The 17,012-nt window shown below is 37.7% G+C and overlaps 1 protein-coding gene across 4 annotated transcripts; it reads left to right on the forward strand.

The window, feature by feature from the left end:
* The first annotated feature begins 635 nt into the window (after nucleotides 1-635).
* On the forward strand, nucleotides 636-16,980 carry ncmap (non-compact myelin associated protein). 4 transcript variants are annotated; one of them, XM_088087733.1, is made up of 5 exons: nucleotides 636-778; nucleotides 935-1,137; nucleotides 13,974-14,080; nucleotides 14,548-14,632; nucleotides 15,875-16,980. In XM_088087733.1, exons 3-5 carry the CDS (start codon nucleotides 13,987-13,989, stop codon nucleotides 16,152-16,154), a joined length of 459 nt encoding a protein of 152 aa, XP_087943859.1. In that variant the 5' UTR covers nucleotides 636-778; nucleotides 935-1,137; nucleotides 13,974-13,986; the 3' UTR covers nucleotides 16,155-16,980. The 4 variants fall into 4 exon arrangements, with proteins under 4 accessions (XP_087943859.1, XP_087943860.1, XP_042357150.1 ...); XM_088087734.1 differs by having other exon boundaries at nucleotides 645-778; nucleotides 938-1,137; XM_042501216.2 differs by lacking the exon at nucleotides 935-1,137 and having other exon boundaries at nucleotides 732-860.
* Nucleotides 16,981-17,012: the final 32 nt, after the last annotated feature.

Raw genomic sequence — 17,012 nt, forward strand, 5'->3', positions numbered from 1 at the left:
TTGTAGTCGTGGGCACCACCTAACCCCTGGAGGTAACGTGAGGTGAGATCCTGACGACTCATTGGCGCTGTTTGGGGAAAGACGACGGGCATGTCACAGATGCTATAATAAGAGCAGACAGACAGAAGGACAGTCAGGAAGATTACTGCCAACATTTCTCCTGTTCAGTGGACAACTTTCACACAAATGTTGCCAAGTGTTCGAATTGAGCTCATTGTCCTTTGATAAAAGAAAAGGCTGATGTATCATTTCAAACACACCCAGTACCTTTTGGATAAGTATTGTAATTCAGATAATTTGCAACTACATTCATAAAACATGTTTGTGCAAAGATGAATGGATTCAAGATCACTTTATAACCACATACTTAGTCTATACACTCACACAAAACATGCACACAGTCATATTATTCTCCATAAAAAAGATAATGATTTAATTGAAAAGACAAAAAAATACACACTTGGGGGCACAGATCCTTGTACAGGGGCACATGGGCAAAAATATATATGATGAATTTTGACATATGAGATGTTTTTTCAAGTAAGTTTTTCTTTTTCATCTTTGACAAAATGCACAGGGCCCCACCCTCTGCATTTCCTGCGAGATGCAGCTGCTCTGATTTTGAGAGGCAGTAGTGATGGTGAGAGCCGAGCCGAGCAGACAACCCCGCAGACGAGCCTCGCTTTTTGATCAGCGGCCACGGCACGCCTAAGGGCCAGGCGGAAGGACCTGAAAAACCAGCTGCCTGAGATTATTACTCTCAACTCCGGCGCAACAAGTGAGCAAGCGTGGAGCCTCCTCCTCCTCTGCACATAAACACTCTGATTCCCACAGAAACCACACACTCAGTGGCATCTCTGGTGCGTTTTTAAACTCTTTTGTTCTTTGTTTCTGTCTGTCCCGTCTGTGTGTACCTGTGGGACTGCCACTTCAGCAGCACCTGGGATTTATTTCCTCTCTCGGAGTAGCTCACACACTCCTCTACTCCCTTGTGCCTCCCTCCGCAAACTTGCTGTGACTGTCAGCCCTTACACTGGTGGACTATGCCCCCCTCAGTCAGCTGAGGGAGGGGGCTCTGTGCTGCTCAGGCTCCCATCTGGAGAAGGCTGGGGCTGAAATCAAAGAGGAGACAGTTAGGTAAGTCTCTGCTTTTGACTCCTTGTAGGATTTTGTTTTCCTCTAAATGTCGTCTGTTGAGATTGGAAGTGACTTTTCAGTGAGTTTAGTCTTTTCTCTGTGTGTGTGTGTTTGTGTGTGTGTTTGTGTGCGTGTGTGTGCTGTGACTGTATCAGTGTGTGTACAACGGGGGCTCTCCCAGACAATATGGCGAGGCAGCAGGTGAGTCAGGTGAAAGGGAATATCTCACATTCCAGAGTGCTCTCCGATTTAAACTTTTATGGTCAAACAAATTGAACGTCGCAGATTTACATTTTACGAGTTGTGGAGATTAAATTTCAGTTCCCAGTGCTATCTGTCTGTGCATCTCTTATTGATAAGTGGCTGTTTGATGGAACATCTCTGCTTATCATCTCAGCAGTTGCCACTACGTTGTAGGAAAATATGACTCTTGTTTGTGTGGCACCGCAGTCCGTTTTTGTATAGCATAAGAGGCATCATAAGGATTTGGGTATTATTTTGGACTCATTTAAGGTTATTATCAAAAATAGTTGATCGGGGAGACAATATAGAGATCACGTGTTCTTCTTTTGTATTTCGACTCATTAAATCCGGCTGCAGTCATTCCTGTGAAGGTTAATGACTGTAACTACATACCAGCTGCACCTAACCAGTTTGCAGAGGGCTAAAATTAAAGTTTGGATCACTTTAAAATTGTCTTTGGGTTTAGTTATTTTTAGTAATTGTTCATTGGGCTACAGTAGTGTGTTTCTATTTGACCAGTTGACATAGAAAGTTGAAAGACTAACTTAACCCCTAAAAGAGGATAAAAAGTAAAAATGAGGATGCATTATACAATCAACAAGCTATTCCTTCCATTCATGTTCCGCAGTATGATAGGAGTAGGTTTTGTTTCAACGTTGCAGGGGACACATGTGCAAAGGGAAGTCTGGGGGGCCTCCATCAGAAAATTTTAAGCATCAAACACTCACTTTCCTGCATTCTGGGGATTTTTTTAATGCACTAATTTGTGATTTTTATTCATGAATTCATAGTGGGAATGTCTTAATTTCTTGAAATTAAAAGACCTCTGCTAACCCCATGTTTTTATTTGGGAGTACAATGCACATATTCTAAACATTGAGGAGGACATGTCCCCTGTGTTCCCTCCAAAATGCCTATGATATCTACTTATTTTAGTTATGGAATATTCAATCTATAAATGCTGCTAAAATAGGGCAGTAACTAGATCACCAAGTGTTTTCACATGAAAAAGATAATCTTCAGTCTGGCTCTGTAGAAAGATAAGCAGGGTGCTTTTGTATGAAGCCTACTTTCTATTGTTATCAGTTTCATCTCCGATAAGCATTGTTTGAAAATATGCTTCAGTATTCAGCCTTAGAAAGCATACTGGACATACCAGCAAGCAACATTTTAGATTGCAACAGAGTCTCAATCTGCACCTGTAATTTAGCACTTAATATTTAGCACAAGGTTCCCATGGTCATAAAATTCCTGGAAATGTAATGGAATTTGAAAAACTGTTTTCCAGGCCTGGAAATGGTTTAGAATTACCAAAATCCTTTTTTCTAAAGTGAATATACATGGTTTGAGCTATTGTTTGAAATATGATCATAATAATCCTACAGTACTGCTAACCGCACGAAAATACTTCTATATCTAAGTACTAAATACTAATTTTTGTATTACTAATGTAAAATCTAGAGTTGCACTGCATGCCAGTTGAAACATCACTAGTATCACATGATACAAATTGGCGTATTGAAGTAGCTGGCGACAGGAATGTTTAATTTGCAAGTATTGTTAGCCAGCGCCAACAGTTTGATTATCTGAAAATGCCCAAAAAGTGTTTGTATGATAATGTATGCGTTTCAGATGACAAATATAATACAAAGAGGCAGACCCCAGCCACACTGGATGGAGCCTCTGCACCTAAACTTTTGATGTTTTAATGCAGAGCGAAAAAGTGGCCAAATTTAGTTGAAGGGAAACGAAGTATGCGTACCTTTCCACATTTACTGCTTCTTCAAATCACTTGTCAGAGAGGTGTCCAGGCTATTTTAAACTACTTAAAGTCATTATATGGGGTAAAATATTATGGAAAAGTTATGGAGCAGTGTTCTCACTGTCATGGAAAACCTGGAAAAGTCATGGAATTTCACAGTCACATTTTCCAGGCTTGTAAAAGTCATAGTATTAGGAAAAATTCCTGAAAGTGTTAAAAAATGTCATGGAATTTTGTTGTATGGAATAAAATAGCTACAGTAACCTTCCATGCAATGTAACGTAACAAAAAAAAAGAACTGTGGGTCCTTGAAAAGGCATAGAAAAGTTTTGACATTTTGTCCATGAAAATGTGTGGGAACCGTAATGTAAACATTTTGAGAACCCATTGATAAAAATGCATGGGAAACCTGTTGGCAGCTTTTTAGGATGCCAAACTTTCAATGAAAAGTATTCTTGTGAGCAGCTGACATCTTCATTACAAAATGCCAAATGTATTACAATGAGAAGGGAAACTCCAACGGAAACTCAGCTGGCTTCATTCTGACTAACATGACTTTAGCATTAGTCATTTAATGTGGTATAAAAGTATAAAGGATATTCTGATTTCCCATATGTATTAGAACTAAGTAGTAATTCAAACTCAGGCAGTTCAAGCAGAGATTAATGAGGATCCACCAGGACTTCGAATACTGTGCATGCATTCAAAATCCCTAATCACCCTTCAGTTCAGAGTGTTTTCATGACACAGTGGTACCAATAACTGTCAGTGGTTGACTCACAAAAATTGCAAACTGATTGATTTTTAAGTACAAGTTAGCTCCTGAATACAGTAAATATACCCAGAAAACCCATTTTCAAGACTTTCAAAGTGGTTAACAGACAAACTGAACACTAGATGATGTTTGCTTTTTCGTATTCAGCCTCATCTGTATCTAAAAAAAATCAACTTCACTCACAGTAATGTGAATGTGACCGCTATGTTCATGTCTTGCGGATGATAAAATGATTTAATGGCCATAAATATCATCAAACGCCTTACGCTTTATTCCCGCCCTTTGTGCCACATCTTGTCTGTTTCAAACTCAGCCAGTTTAGACAAAGACCAGATCAATCAGTCATTTTTAAAAAAGTGTTGACAAGGGTATAACGACATGTTTGTGCCATCATGCCACAGCACTTTTACTATTGTTGCCTTTCTATAAATATCCATTCGTCAAGGTTTTCATAACCGCATGAACAATACATTGTAAGCTGAGAAGCTGTTGTGAAAAGCTACTGTACCCTCGATGACAAAGTAGTTTTTCCTGTCATCTTATCCCTACTGTATGATTCCTAATAGAAACATCTGGTCCTTTTTAATTCATAAAATTGTACTTTTTCGTACCTAGTTAGGCATTAGAGCTGCAACAATTAGCTGATGAACTGATTAGTCAATAAAATGAATCTTAATCTGCAACTACTTTGATAATCCATAAATCATTTTAGTCATTTTTTAAGCAGAAAATGTTTAAAACAGTTGCTTGTTCCAATTTGCAGCTTTTCATTGTCAGTGATGATAGTAAATGAAGAGTCTTTGGGTCCTGGACTGTTGGTTGAACAACAGAAGCAATGTGAAGTTGTCTCTTTGGGCTCAGGGAAATTGTAATGACCTTTTTTTTTTGTTTGTTTTACATCCTCAATCAAATCAAATCTTCAAACGATCAATCGTTAAAATAATAATCCAATTAATCAATCAAGAAAATAATTGTTAGTTGCATCCTTATTCGGTACTGAGATGTTAGTCAAGCGGCCCGGGTTGAACGCGAGCCCAACTTAACAATACTTCTGCTGTGATTTCTGGTTGTCACAACTTACTCTCACACCATGAGCTGAAACTCAATCATGATATATTCCCTCTTTACTACATACATCCTTTTAAATTAGCCCGTTTTTAAATCTCTGATGTCACCACATCATTCACGTCAATAACAGGCCGCTGTATGCTGTGCCAGAGACCTGTCAGTGTTCTTGCAAATCCCTTTGTGATGGATTGAGGTCGATAAAAGTCATAGTTAAATCCCTCTCCTGTGTGACATCTGGAAAACAAATTGTATGGGACATTTACATCTACGCAGATGACCTCTCTGCTGTGACTTCAGACTGTACGCTTCCTGAACTAATAACTCCTCCTGTGTCTTATTAACCTGCTTCTAATTGACTGCTCAAATATTGATTCCAACCCTCGTTTGATGAAGGTTACTCACTGACCGTGTTTATGAATGTGTGTGCAGGAGACTGTGTTTTACACAATGTGATGACAAACATGCAGACGCGGAAAAAGTCGAGCCAGTCAACAGCTTTGTCGGTTTTTTTCCCTTGCATAAAAAAGAGGAAACTACATTAAATTGTTCCTGTTCTGCTTTGAGAGTCATCTCTCTGAAAAAGCAATAAATGATTTGTTTACTGAGGGTGGAGGAGAGGATATTGAATCTGCCATGTTAGTGAATACCTGCAATTTGTGGAACAACAAACAAACTATTATTACAGCCGAGCGAAGACTGCCAGTGTGGAGGTAGATACTGACGTCAAAGTGGTCTGATTAGTTGAGGTTACAAATTCCTTTGCCTAAAAACATGAAAAGTATCCTTTAAGCCTTTTACCCTTTAAGTCACAGATGATATCAGAATTAGGTCAGTGGTCATTATTATGATCTGGGGTTCAAATCCTTTTTTTTTATAAAGTAGAAATGTGGATTTTCATGGTTCAACACCAACTTTTAAAGTAATTGCAAGGCTGCCAACCAATCCTCAGCTAATGTTTGTTGAAACTGAAAGTTAAGTTAAGTTATTTTTAACGTGCGTAATGGTTGTCTAGTTCAGGCTCTGACTGTAACAATAATATTTAAATATCCCTGATGCAACATTTATTTTGGGGTGGCAGTTTTTCAAGTTGCTGTCTCTACTTTTATAGTGATTACTATTGGTGTTACTAAGCCAAGAAATGGTTGCTAATTTCCCAAAATGGCTGTCAATGACAACCTGGCAACCTTTATTGTCGAGCCCTGACTTTAATGACTGTTCTCACAGTGGGAAGTCTTTCCTTCCATAGTCCTTTACTGGAACTCACGTTTGAATTTCCCTTCTGTTATTGTGACGATAAACAATGTATGCTTATTGTTTATGGCATTTGCAATCTGTCGCAAACCAAGCTGATCAGTTGATTATTTTGCTGTTTGGTTTGCTCTCTAGTTCTGTAGCAGCTGGTGTGATTCTGTGCTTTGTGGTTAAAGGAATAGTTCAACATTTTGGGAAACATGCTTTTGATTGAAATATGAGTATTTTTCACACATGGTTCCAAGTAAATTTCTGGTATAACCTTTCAGGTACAGCTATTAATTTTCACTGCTGAGAATGTGAAGGTATGTCATGCCATGTGAGATAGGGATGCCATTTTTAAGGTATGAGCTCTGTTACTTCTGTAAGATGCAGAGGTAAATCCATTAATAGTTAGGTCAACTCATACATAACAATTAATATTTACACAGTGGAATGCATTTACAGTATTTAAATTAAATGTTTACATATTTGTTTGTACATTTAGCAATGTTTTTTTTATATTTGCTTATTTTCATACAAAAATCTTTGAGTATTTACATTAATTGCATCTTAAAAGTGCTTCAGTATAATCTGTTGCATCTCCCTCTGCATTTACGTGAGTATAGACTTTACTTCATTTAGCCAGTGACGTGAGCTGACTCTTGCTGCTTATTTAAAAGGAGCATCTTTCAGGCATGTATTAATTAGCTGATGGTCATGTTTAACTCTTTTGGCAATGAGACCTACTCAGGGCAATTATGGTGTTTGCTATTTAGGCAGGACTAAGTACAAGTTGTTTATATTCCAGGAGGTCCGGTAACAGTCATTAAGTGCTGACTGATGGTGAACAGTGAAAGGAGTATGACGCTTGTAAACTGTAGGTGTTTCCTCAGCTGAGAGCTCTCCTGATCCTTGCGTGACCTCTACCACACCAAAGCTACACTTAAACCGAGCCTGCATCAGTCGGGTGTATTGCCATCTTCTGTCGACACACCCAATCTGATGGAGTTGACACACACCAAGCTAGGAGAATCATTAGCATCTCTACAACCCGCAGTCATTTCTTTCCATTGAGGTTGCGCAGAACACCAGACCTGCACTGATCCTAAATAAGGTCACCCCCAACAACACACATACCAGCGTTCATGCAAGGTGCTTGAAGTGCCTGAAGCGTTTGAAATTTAGACTCATAAATAAAAGTCCTGGAATATAGCTGAGATAAAAGTGATAAATTATTTTTTTGAAACGTGTTAGATAAATGTTTAAAATACAACAGTGATACTTGCAAGTTGTGAGCCTTAATTCAGCAGAAAATAATCAGCTGATGATGGTCAAATAATCAGCGGTGTGTCTTGCTGTTGATGGTTGAGCTGTTTATTGGTTGCAGAGCTGCTTCGCCGTACTTTTTTTCTTTCTTTTTTTTTGTCTTTTGCCAATTGCATGCCTAAAAAGTTCATTTTAGGCCCTGGAAGCATATTTTTGTTCCATTTATAAATTTGCACAATTCTCTTGCAGCAAATGGTTGCGGACAAAAAAAACATTTAAATCCTTGAAAATAAAAATAAGTGCTTGAAAAAGTACTTAAAAGTCCTTGAATTAGACTTCTTCCTGTCTATGGGAACACTGAATATGTATTACTGTTCTCTAATTAAACTGGCAAGATGTCATTTAAATGGAATTGTACCTTTCATGATTGATTTGAAATTGATTGGCTACAGATGAAACACTGGCATGTACCAGGGCTGCAGTTGGCAATACTAATTAAGATCTGTACATACAGTTCAAGAGCAGTGGTGTCCTCTGCAGAGGCAGTACGGCTGCTATGGCTACAACGCAGCACATAAAGCATAAGAAAAACAGCTCAAAGTCCAATTAACTCTAATTGATCCAATCAAAACTGCCCTTTAAAGGCTTGTAAATTCATCAGCACAAGAGAACAACGTCCACCCTGTCTGTACACAATTGAATCAGGTGCTCTTTATGTAGCAAATTAATATTAATATTTTATGTTTTTGTTTGTTTGTCCATCTGTTTGTGTAGACTTTACATTTAAATAACCACATTTAGCTTGTTAGCCAGTGTTAATATATTTATATTTACTCCATACTTGCTGTAAACAACTGACTGACTGTATATTACTGTATATATACTGTATGTAGGTAAATAGGCTGATAACTGTACATGAATAAATATACATCACATAACGCTGTGCTGTCTGTACTGTGCAAAGCCCTCTAAGACAAAGTTTTAATTTTCGGTTTCTCTACAATGTCGCCAAAGCACTTTACAGAACATATGATCATTCAGCCACTTATCTGAAGCTGTCACCTCTGCAAATAGCAAACATGATATATGTCATTACTAATCTCTATAGTGTGCCAACACTGGGAGAGTTGGTTGCGCAATGTTTGCTGTTGAGCAGGAAGCTGGATAAGACGTACAGTACACACGAGTATCGAGTCTCTGTTTTCAGCCTGTAATTAAAATTCAAATTCTTCAAATTTCAATAAGAGGGACTCAAAATCTTTGATGTTTGTGAAACATTATGTACAAATCTTGATCCTATCACAGGAAAGTGCTTTTAGTTTCTGATGAGTGTCACATATATGATGTTGTAATTGGTCCTTTCACAATTCTTCCAGGATATGCACAGCATGGAGGTGGAATGTAAACATTTACGCTCCATTAATGGTTACGGCTGTGCACACAAGTCACTGTATTAGTCCATACATTGCATGCAGAGCACAACAGCCAGGTGTCATGCAAAAATGAGCCAAGGAACTTAACTCATAACCAGGGTTGGAAATTCACTCCTTTGTCCACCTGCAATTGCAGCTGGTGGATTCCAAAATCTACCAACCACTTTATAGCTTACCACTGGGTTTTTTTTAACTGGTAAGTGAGTAATTTAGCAGCCATTTGCATGTTTAACCAACATATAACTGTCGGCCCTTGCTAATTTCCAGCCCTGCACATAAGGCCTGTGAGTGAAAGTGCATTTGGAGTTTATATGTCGCTGAAGCTAGCAGCTGGTTAGCTTAGCTTAGCTTAGCATAAAAACTAGACACGAAAGGAAGCCGCTAGCCTAGCTGTGTCTGCAGGTAATTGACTAACAGTAATTTTAAAGCTCATTAATTAACAAATTGTTTGTTTGATCTGGACAAAAAACAAAGTTTTAACAATTTGCCTGGAGCAGTTGCTAGGCAACCAGTGGAGACTCCAGGAAGTTATGCTGTGTTCACACTACAAGTCATTTTGAATGGAAACCAGTGATATGAAGCTTCAGGCGTAAGCCCGAAACATGTCAGTGCAGACTCACTATAAATCAACGTTCAGGTTCCTTTATTTGAACCCGTTGGTAGATTTGGTTTGTTGAGCTGGCTTCAACTTTTTTTCAGCACTCCAATGATTGATAAGGGGTAGACCAATAATATGTTTTTGTTTCTACCTATGGTACTGTGATATTGAGCTCAATTACCTGATGTTAGCAACATTTCCTCTTCATTTTTATAGGCTTGTTTTTATGTGATGCCATTGTTTTATTTATTTTATCTATTTTATTTATGTTTTATTTATTTATTTCCTTTTATTTGTGGTTTTATTGCTTTAATTGGTTTCGGTCTATTTTATTTTGACATTTTGCATCCAGCATTTTACATTATTTGTCCTCTTGTTTTAATTTTACCCTTACTCTACCCTAGTTTTAGCTCACTGTTTGGCTTTTTGGTGTTGTATTGCCTTTTATTTATCGCCTTTCTGCTTTTGCTTTGTTTGTCAAAGTGCTTTTGTAAACTCTGTTTTTAAAGGTGCTATATAAAAAAAAGTTATTATTATTACTTAAGAGGCAACTCTGCAATAATGTAACTGGTCACACTGTTGATGTGCCGCTCATATTTAAAACACCCAGCCAAGAAACACACTACAGCATATTCTTGATTTTATGCTTTGATTTTAGTTACAAACCAGTTAACTAACTAGCTGTAGCTTCATATTCACCAGAGTGAGAGTTATATCAACCTCTAACTCTAAACAAAGGTGAATACTCATATTTTCCAAAACTTCCTTCAGTGATTTGCTGGAACAGTGGCAGTATCTGTGGCAGAAAATAATTAGGCTACTGTAAATGGGTGTGTGTGTGTGTGTGTGTGTGCGTGTGTGTGTGAAAGAGAAGAAAAGAGAAAGTATGCCAGCTTATCTTTCAGCAGCCAGGTGTTCATTAGAGAGTCAGTGAACCCCCACCTTTCCATTTACAAAAACAGGTTCTTTGTCACAGCAGCAGCTTCATACCTGAACAGAAACAGTAAAGTTTGTGATATTTATTGCTTGCATTTTGTATGAACTCATGTGATGAAGCAAAAGAAGTGCTACTGTCTTTGTCTTGTTTTTTAGATTAATATTGTGGTTTCTGTGCAGCCTCAGTTAGTGGTTTTGAGAGTGACAGCATTGTAACGTCTGTCAACAACTTGTCATTAAGTCGACTGGTGGTTTAGAAACTTAATCATGTTCAGCAGGATTTTCCCAGGTGATGCTATAGAAGTAAAGGTTTTGCAATCTTTTGTAAGAACTTGAATGTACTCAATTGAGAAGTCAGTGACAGCAAGGGATTGGTTGTGTATGTGTGTGCGTGTGTGGAGCTGCTCTTCCTTGTGCCAGGGTTTCCAGCTTTTTATAGCCAATGCAAATTTTGTCCGCTTGAAGCACCTGCTCTGATTGTGCTGCGGTGCTTCACTCCAGCAGACACAATTCAGCATCACTCGCGTCTTCATTGTAACAATGTTTTAATGCATTTCTTCTCCCTTCATTTGTCTCCTATAATTAAAAAGTTTTGTTGCAAAATAACAAACACAATAATGACATGTTGACACACTAGATGAACTCAGTCGTTTAAAATGTGACAGCAAAAAAAAGATGATACATTTCAGAAAGTTTACAAAACTGCCTGTAAAAAACACAAAGAAAGATGATTTTATGCAACAATTCAGGTATAGTTAATCATGTGAATAAAAACAGCCAGATCTCTGAGTCATGTTTTTTTAATGCTCTCGGTGGCCTCATCATCTGCGTGAAAAGCGGGTGAGGAACTCCCGTGATGACGCTTGAGTAGTTCTAGTGTAGTGGAAGTGGAAACTGACGCAGGAGTGACATTTCTAAAACAAAGGAGCAAATTACAATGAACCTACAAGTATTCACCTTTTTTTTTTTTTTTTACAGGACATAAAAACAATGTGACTGCAGTTTTAATCATTTCATGTGAAGTTTGCATGAGTTTTGATAACCGAGTATGCAGAGTGTATTTTTCCAGCTCGGGGGAGGTTTCCGTTACAGAGACAGCCCTGACCTACAGCTTGTTTCCTGAACACTGTCAGGGATCTTCCTTAATGACTCAGGATCGCCTCATGACACACAACAAATGCATCAGAGTAAAATAGGATCAGGATTACAGTGTGTTAAGATCAATGAAAAGATAATGTAGATGCCCTGATTGTCTGCCTGAAGCAACATATCATCTGAGATATGCATTCTTGATTTGATCGTATGATTAAATGTGTCAGGATTGAGAGAACAAAAACTACAGCAGTGCATATTAAAAAAAGAAGACATGTTAATCATGATAATAAAAAGGTACAGTTTGAAGAGTGTGACAAGAGACCAAAGCACAGTCATTTCCTAAAACAGCTGGGTACTGTAGTTTTCAGCAAATGTTAACTGGAGTAATTTGTGAGTGCTGGGGACTTTTTTCTGCAGCCCTAGTAAATATTTACAGCTGCAGGATGGTGTATGTGGGACTGCTGATCCTAATGAAAGCACATGTCACCCACTGTAAACGTGTGGCTTATTGATGTGTTTTTAATGAGAAGTGTTAGCTATTTGTTAGTTTTTATCATATTTAGTCAACATCACCCTGCTTTATTTGTCAAGTTTTAGTTGAATAAAAGCAATTTTAATCTTTTCTCAGTCAAAAAAAAAAACAATTTCAGTATATAGACGATAAAAACGGTGATATTTTTGTCTTCTTCTAGTCTTCTGATTACATTGAACATTCATTTTAGTTCAGCTAAAACCAGTAATTTTATGATTTTATAAGACTTATTTTATCATTATGTTATCAATATCTGATGAAAGACACAGTTTGAATGATTAAGAATGCAGCTTGCAGAAAGTGTTTGGTCTAGTGACCTGATGGTGCTAATAGAGTGGTGCAGGGATGATGTTTTTTGTGTTTGTTTTTTTGCTCAGCCCTATAGTTTACATTGCCCTGGTTCCTTCAACAAAAAGCCAATGGGATTATTCCATTAGATATTGGATTATCACAGAAAATAAATTTTGTTGCAAACAAACGTTTGTAACAATTTACAAATTTGGTTCACAGCAAGATAATCTTCACAACTGAATGCCACTTCTATAGTTTTTTTAAGTGTAAAAGCAATTGCCTGAAGTAAAAAGCTAATGTTGGGCTATAATCAAACTACACTGCGTTCACATGACTTCAGTGTTTCTAATGCTAGTGTTAGCCACAGACCTTATTTCAGGCATCTTACCAAAAACTTATTCCTGCAGCACTCTACTGTACACTGCTGATATAGTCCTGATTAGGCACACACAACACAAGATCTCAAATGGCTGCATTGACAAAAACAACACCTGTAATATTTCAGAAAAAAAGAGATATTTTATAAATATTTTTTGTTTTAAACTACATTTTAGTCGTTTTTCTTTCTTTCATCAGCAGTATTGAATGTTGTTATTGTCACAATTAGTATTTTATGATCCTGGTGCCATCTCTGTATCAATAAAAAGAGGTCGACGAACATATTTAGTCATAGTTTTTGTTAACAAAATTCACGCAGCAGTTGATGCCTATAACACAAAGAAATAAAACACATCAGGCTTTGGCCGTATGGACAATACTTGTTTGTAGAATCAGTTTATTGTTGGTTTTGGTCTTTTCAAGGGATTTATTTTCAATAAGAAAAAAATATATAAAATATCACCAGACATCATTTTTAACTTACACTGGGAAATACTTCTCCCTTGTATCACCCTAAGATGTTATTGTGTGTATATATGTGCAGAGTTGGGGGTACATATGCATTCATCAATTCATTCAACAATAATTGCATCACTGTAACAAACGTGTCTCACATGTCTGAACAATGTATCCCGGCCTGTCTGGATTGCATCAGCCCGATGATACACATCTTAAACAGCAAATGTTTTCATAGAGCTTTAGCAGACGTGACAGTGATGTATGAACCCGCTGTGTGATCTTAGCGCCAGCAGATAAAGTGCAAACACAATCACGTCCTTTAAATCCATTTCACGTCAGTCCCATGTACAGAGGTTAGGCGAGAAAGTGTACAAGTTGTATTTTAACGATCATAATGACTGCTGACGTCAGGTCAGCACGTCAGTCGTGTGGTAGTAAAGTCGGCACTAACTGTACTTAATACATAATGCTCTGGTGAGGATCCTCATACCTGTGGTTTCTTTAAACAGTCATTCATTGGTGCACTCCCTCTGCTGTGCCACCTGTCTACTGTTTACAGAAATATAGCACACGGATATTTTAATCTTCAAATCTCATTCGAATTCTATTTATGTCTCCTTGTTCAATTTGTAGTATAACTGCTGCAGAATGTCTTTCAACCTTGAAAAAGGTCACCCTTACATGATGTAGTGCTGTTTAGTCATGGTTTCAGAGAATATTCAGTTGACCAAAGTGTTTTTTCTTTGTTTGTTTTTTTGTTTGTACAGGTTATTGCTGAAGATGCAAGCTTCAACTGTCTCACCTGTGACCAACACTACAGTACCTTCAAACACAACCACAGTCACAAAGACAAAAGAACAAATACTTATCCAGAGTAAGGATGTCTGTGTGTGTGTGTGTGTGTGTGTGTGTGTGTGTGTGTGTGTGTGTCTCCTTGTCCTCTTAAATTGGTTATTGATAAAACACACCCTTGTGAGTGAGCTGTTTGTTGTGGACACCACCAGATCTTGAACGTCCCCTATGGCAGAGATTAAAATAAATTGAAAAATTCGATGATAAGACAAGCCTCATAAATAACAACCTATTGCGTCATGCAGCTTTAATCTAGATGGTTTGTGCAGGAGTGGCACCCATGCATTTAATAGAAAATATTTGCCATGTTCAGTTTGCCTGCAAGCGATGCCGTTGCTAAGATACTACACACTAGTTGTGGAGGATACACAGACTAAGTTGCACGGCTTGGAGCAGAGGGAATGTGTTAGATATAAAATGCAAATTTTAGTAGAAACACAGTGACAGGAAAACAACCTTTCAACATGTTAATCGCTCTCTGTCTCTCAGGTTCTGGGGCAATGATCGCTGTCATCGTCATAGGTATCATCATCATTCTCGCAATTCTCCTCATCATCCTGAAGACGTACAACAGGTAGGGCCGCATTCCTGTTTGACAGGACAATTCCTGCATAGTGAATGCTACAAAACAGACAATCATGCTATTTTTATCCTCTTCAGGGACGACTAATCACCTGCTGTTTATAATCTTTCTTATAAAAACAAACTTGCATATCAGCATATTCTCACAGTTCACAGCCTTTTGAGCTTGTGGCCCTTTAACCCTCGAAACCTGCAGCGACATCACGTTCTTCTGCTGCTTTCAGATGCCTTTTACAGGTATTTAAATCTTTTCAACCTTGAGCAAATTGAATTCTTTCCAAAACAAGTGAAAAAAGGCAATGAGCAACTTGGTAAAAAATGTTCCTCAATTTGCAAGAAAATAGTAGATTTAGAAATTTATTTTTAAAAAATGTCTAGGCAAAATAAGAAAACCAGCAAGGCAAAAACATTATTTAAAATAATTACATGTTATAAAATTATTAGATATTTATTTAACCACTTATTTCATGGTCAATTACTTATTTTCTTTTTTTGTTATTTTTTATTTTTTGAGGTAATTTTCTTTTACTTTTTACTTATTTCTTCTTAATTTTTGTGTTATTTCTTCTGTCGTTGCTCATTGCCTTCTTCCCATGTTTAAAAAAAAAACAAGCCAATTTGCTCAGGTTTTAAAGGGTTAAAGCAGCACAGTGCCTACTCACAGCCCCATGACACAGGTCCACCTCATGTTTTCCCTACTGCACAATATTCCCTTAGATTGTTATCAATTTTAGAGGTCTGAGGAGGCAAAATTATCCCGCATAACACAGTATTCACAATATTTTCCTCTGACGTAGAAGTATTGAAATACTAATTAATTACAGTATTTAAGTACAGGTACTTTGCAACATCCTGTGCCGTATTTTCCTATAGGTGACAAATGCAGTTGCCTCAGGCCCCCCACGCCACACACACAATGAAATCTGCAATTTTGCACACACTGTAATCTCTTTTTGTTTATTTACTATTTTTGTTTGTTAGCTAAGTTTTTATTTGTTTTGCTATCTTTCTCATGCTCTTGTTTTTGTTAGCAATAATAAAACTGTTTTTTCAGGGGCGACAGAGGAAGCTTGGTTAAAGTTGTAGTCCTACTAGCAAAATCAGATCACAAGGCCAGAGAGAATATCTTCCATATTTTAAGTACATCTTGTGGAGAAACGGTTACTGAAGATCACACGCCAGTTTGCACTACATAGGATGTGAGAGAAGTGACGTCATGTTTTTTTCTTGCCAGACGGACCCATGCATCCAGAGTGCTGGGAGCCAGCGGTGGCTCCAAACCTCGCCCGAAGATGTCACAATCCACAGTTCAAAGCAGCATGCCGCTGAGCACCATGGGAGTCAACTCTGTGTCTGGCAGCATCTCCAATTCAAACCCGACCTCGGAGAACAGCTTCCAGCTGCCCACAACGGAGCTGAACGCCACGGAGGAAAACTTCATAGAGCAGTCCAGCACCATCAGCGAATCCACGGCGATCACCATACACTCTTCTCCGTCAATAGAAAACACATAGCAACAAGACTGTGGTTTGTCTCACAACAACCGGCACTGACTGATGTGTCGTCTTCATCCGTGACCACTCGCTGTGTGCTGACTGAATCCTGTGGAAACTCGATCCGTGACTTCAGTGCTGTCGATCTCCACCAACCGAGCCACTGCTGGTGAATACGATGATAACAAGATGTCCTTTAGGTGTGCAAAAAATATACATCATGAACAAAATAGTACCATAAACACATAAAATGGATTACGTGAAGGATGTTGCATGACGGCAAACTGAGACTTTCATGAGACTTTTGGCTACAGTCAGTGTTCAGAGTATAGATGCCAGAAGTTTCCTGCTGTTTTAATACTAATTCAATGAAGATGTGTAGTAAAGACTGTAATGGCTTTGCTCCTAAGTGTGTACATTTCTGTATTTAAGAGGACCACATAGGTTCATGAGAAACTGTAAGTTTAGTATGAACTCCAAAGAAGACAAAGACAGTATAAAAGAATGGATAACTGTATGATGAAGGAAAGAGTTTTGAGATTTTTTTTTTATTTAACAACAAAATTACTAACTAAATCTGGTTTATATTGCATTTTACTGTCTTTGTTTTCCGATCGCAGATTAGTTTTTGTGTAAGAAATATATAAAATATCAGTGTATTTTTTTTTACCATGTATAAAGAAGAGACCACAGAGATATTATGTGTGTGTCAGTTTAACTTGCTGATGTGAATCCTTTTTAGTTTGACGCCAAAGGATTTTGCACTTTACTTTTTTTCGCTCCGGTATTTTCATTGTTTGTGGTTCTTTTGATGAAAAGAGATGAAAATAAAATGTAATATTTTTAATTGTGGCTGACTTGTTTTTTTTTTTGTTTGTG

This window comes from Plectropomus leopardus, chromosome 14 (assembly GCF_026936395.1).
Source record: "Plectropomus leopardus strain MGB_pleo_1.0 chromosome 14, ASM2693639v1, whole genome shotgun sequence".
Classification (NCBI taxonomy): Eukaryota; Metazoa; Chordata; class Actinopteri; order Perciformes; family Serranidae; genus Plectropomus; species Plectropomus leopardus.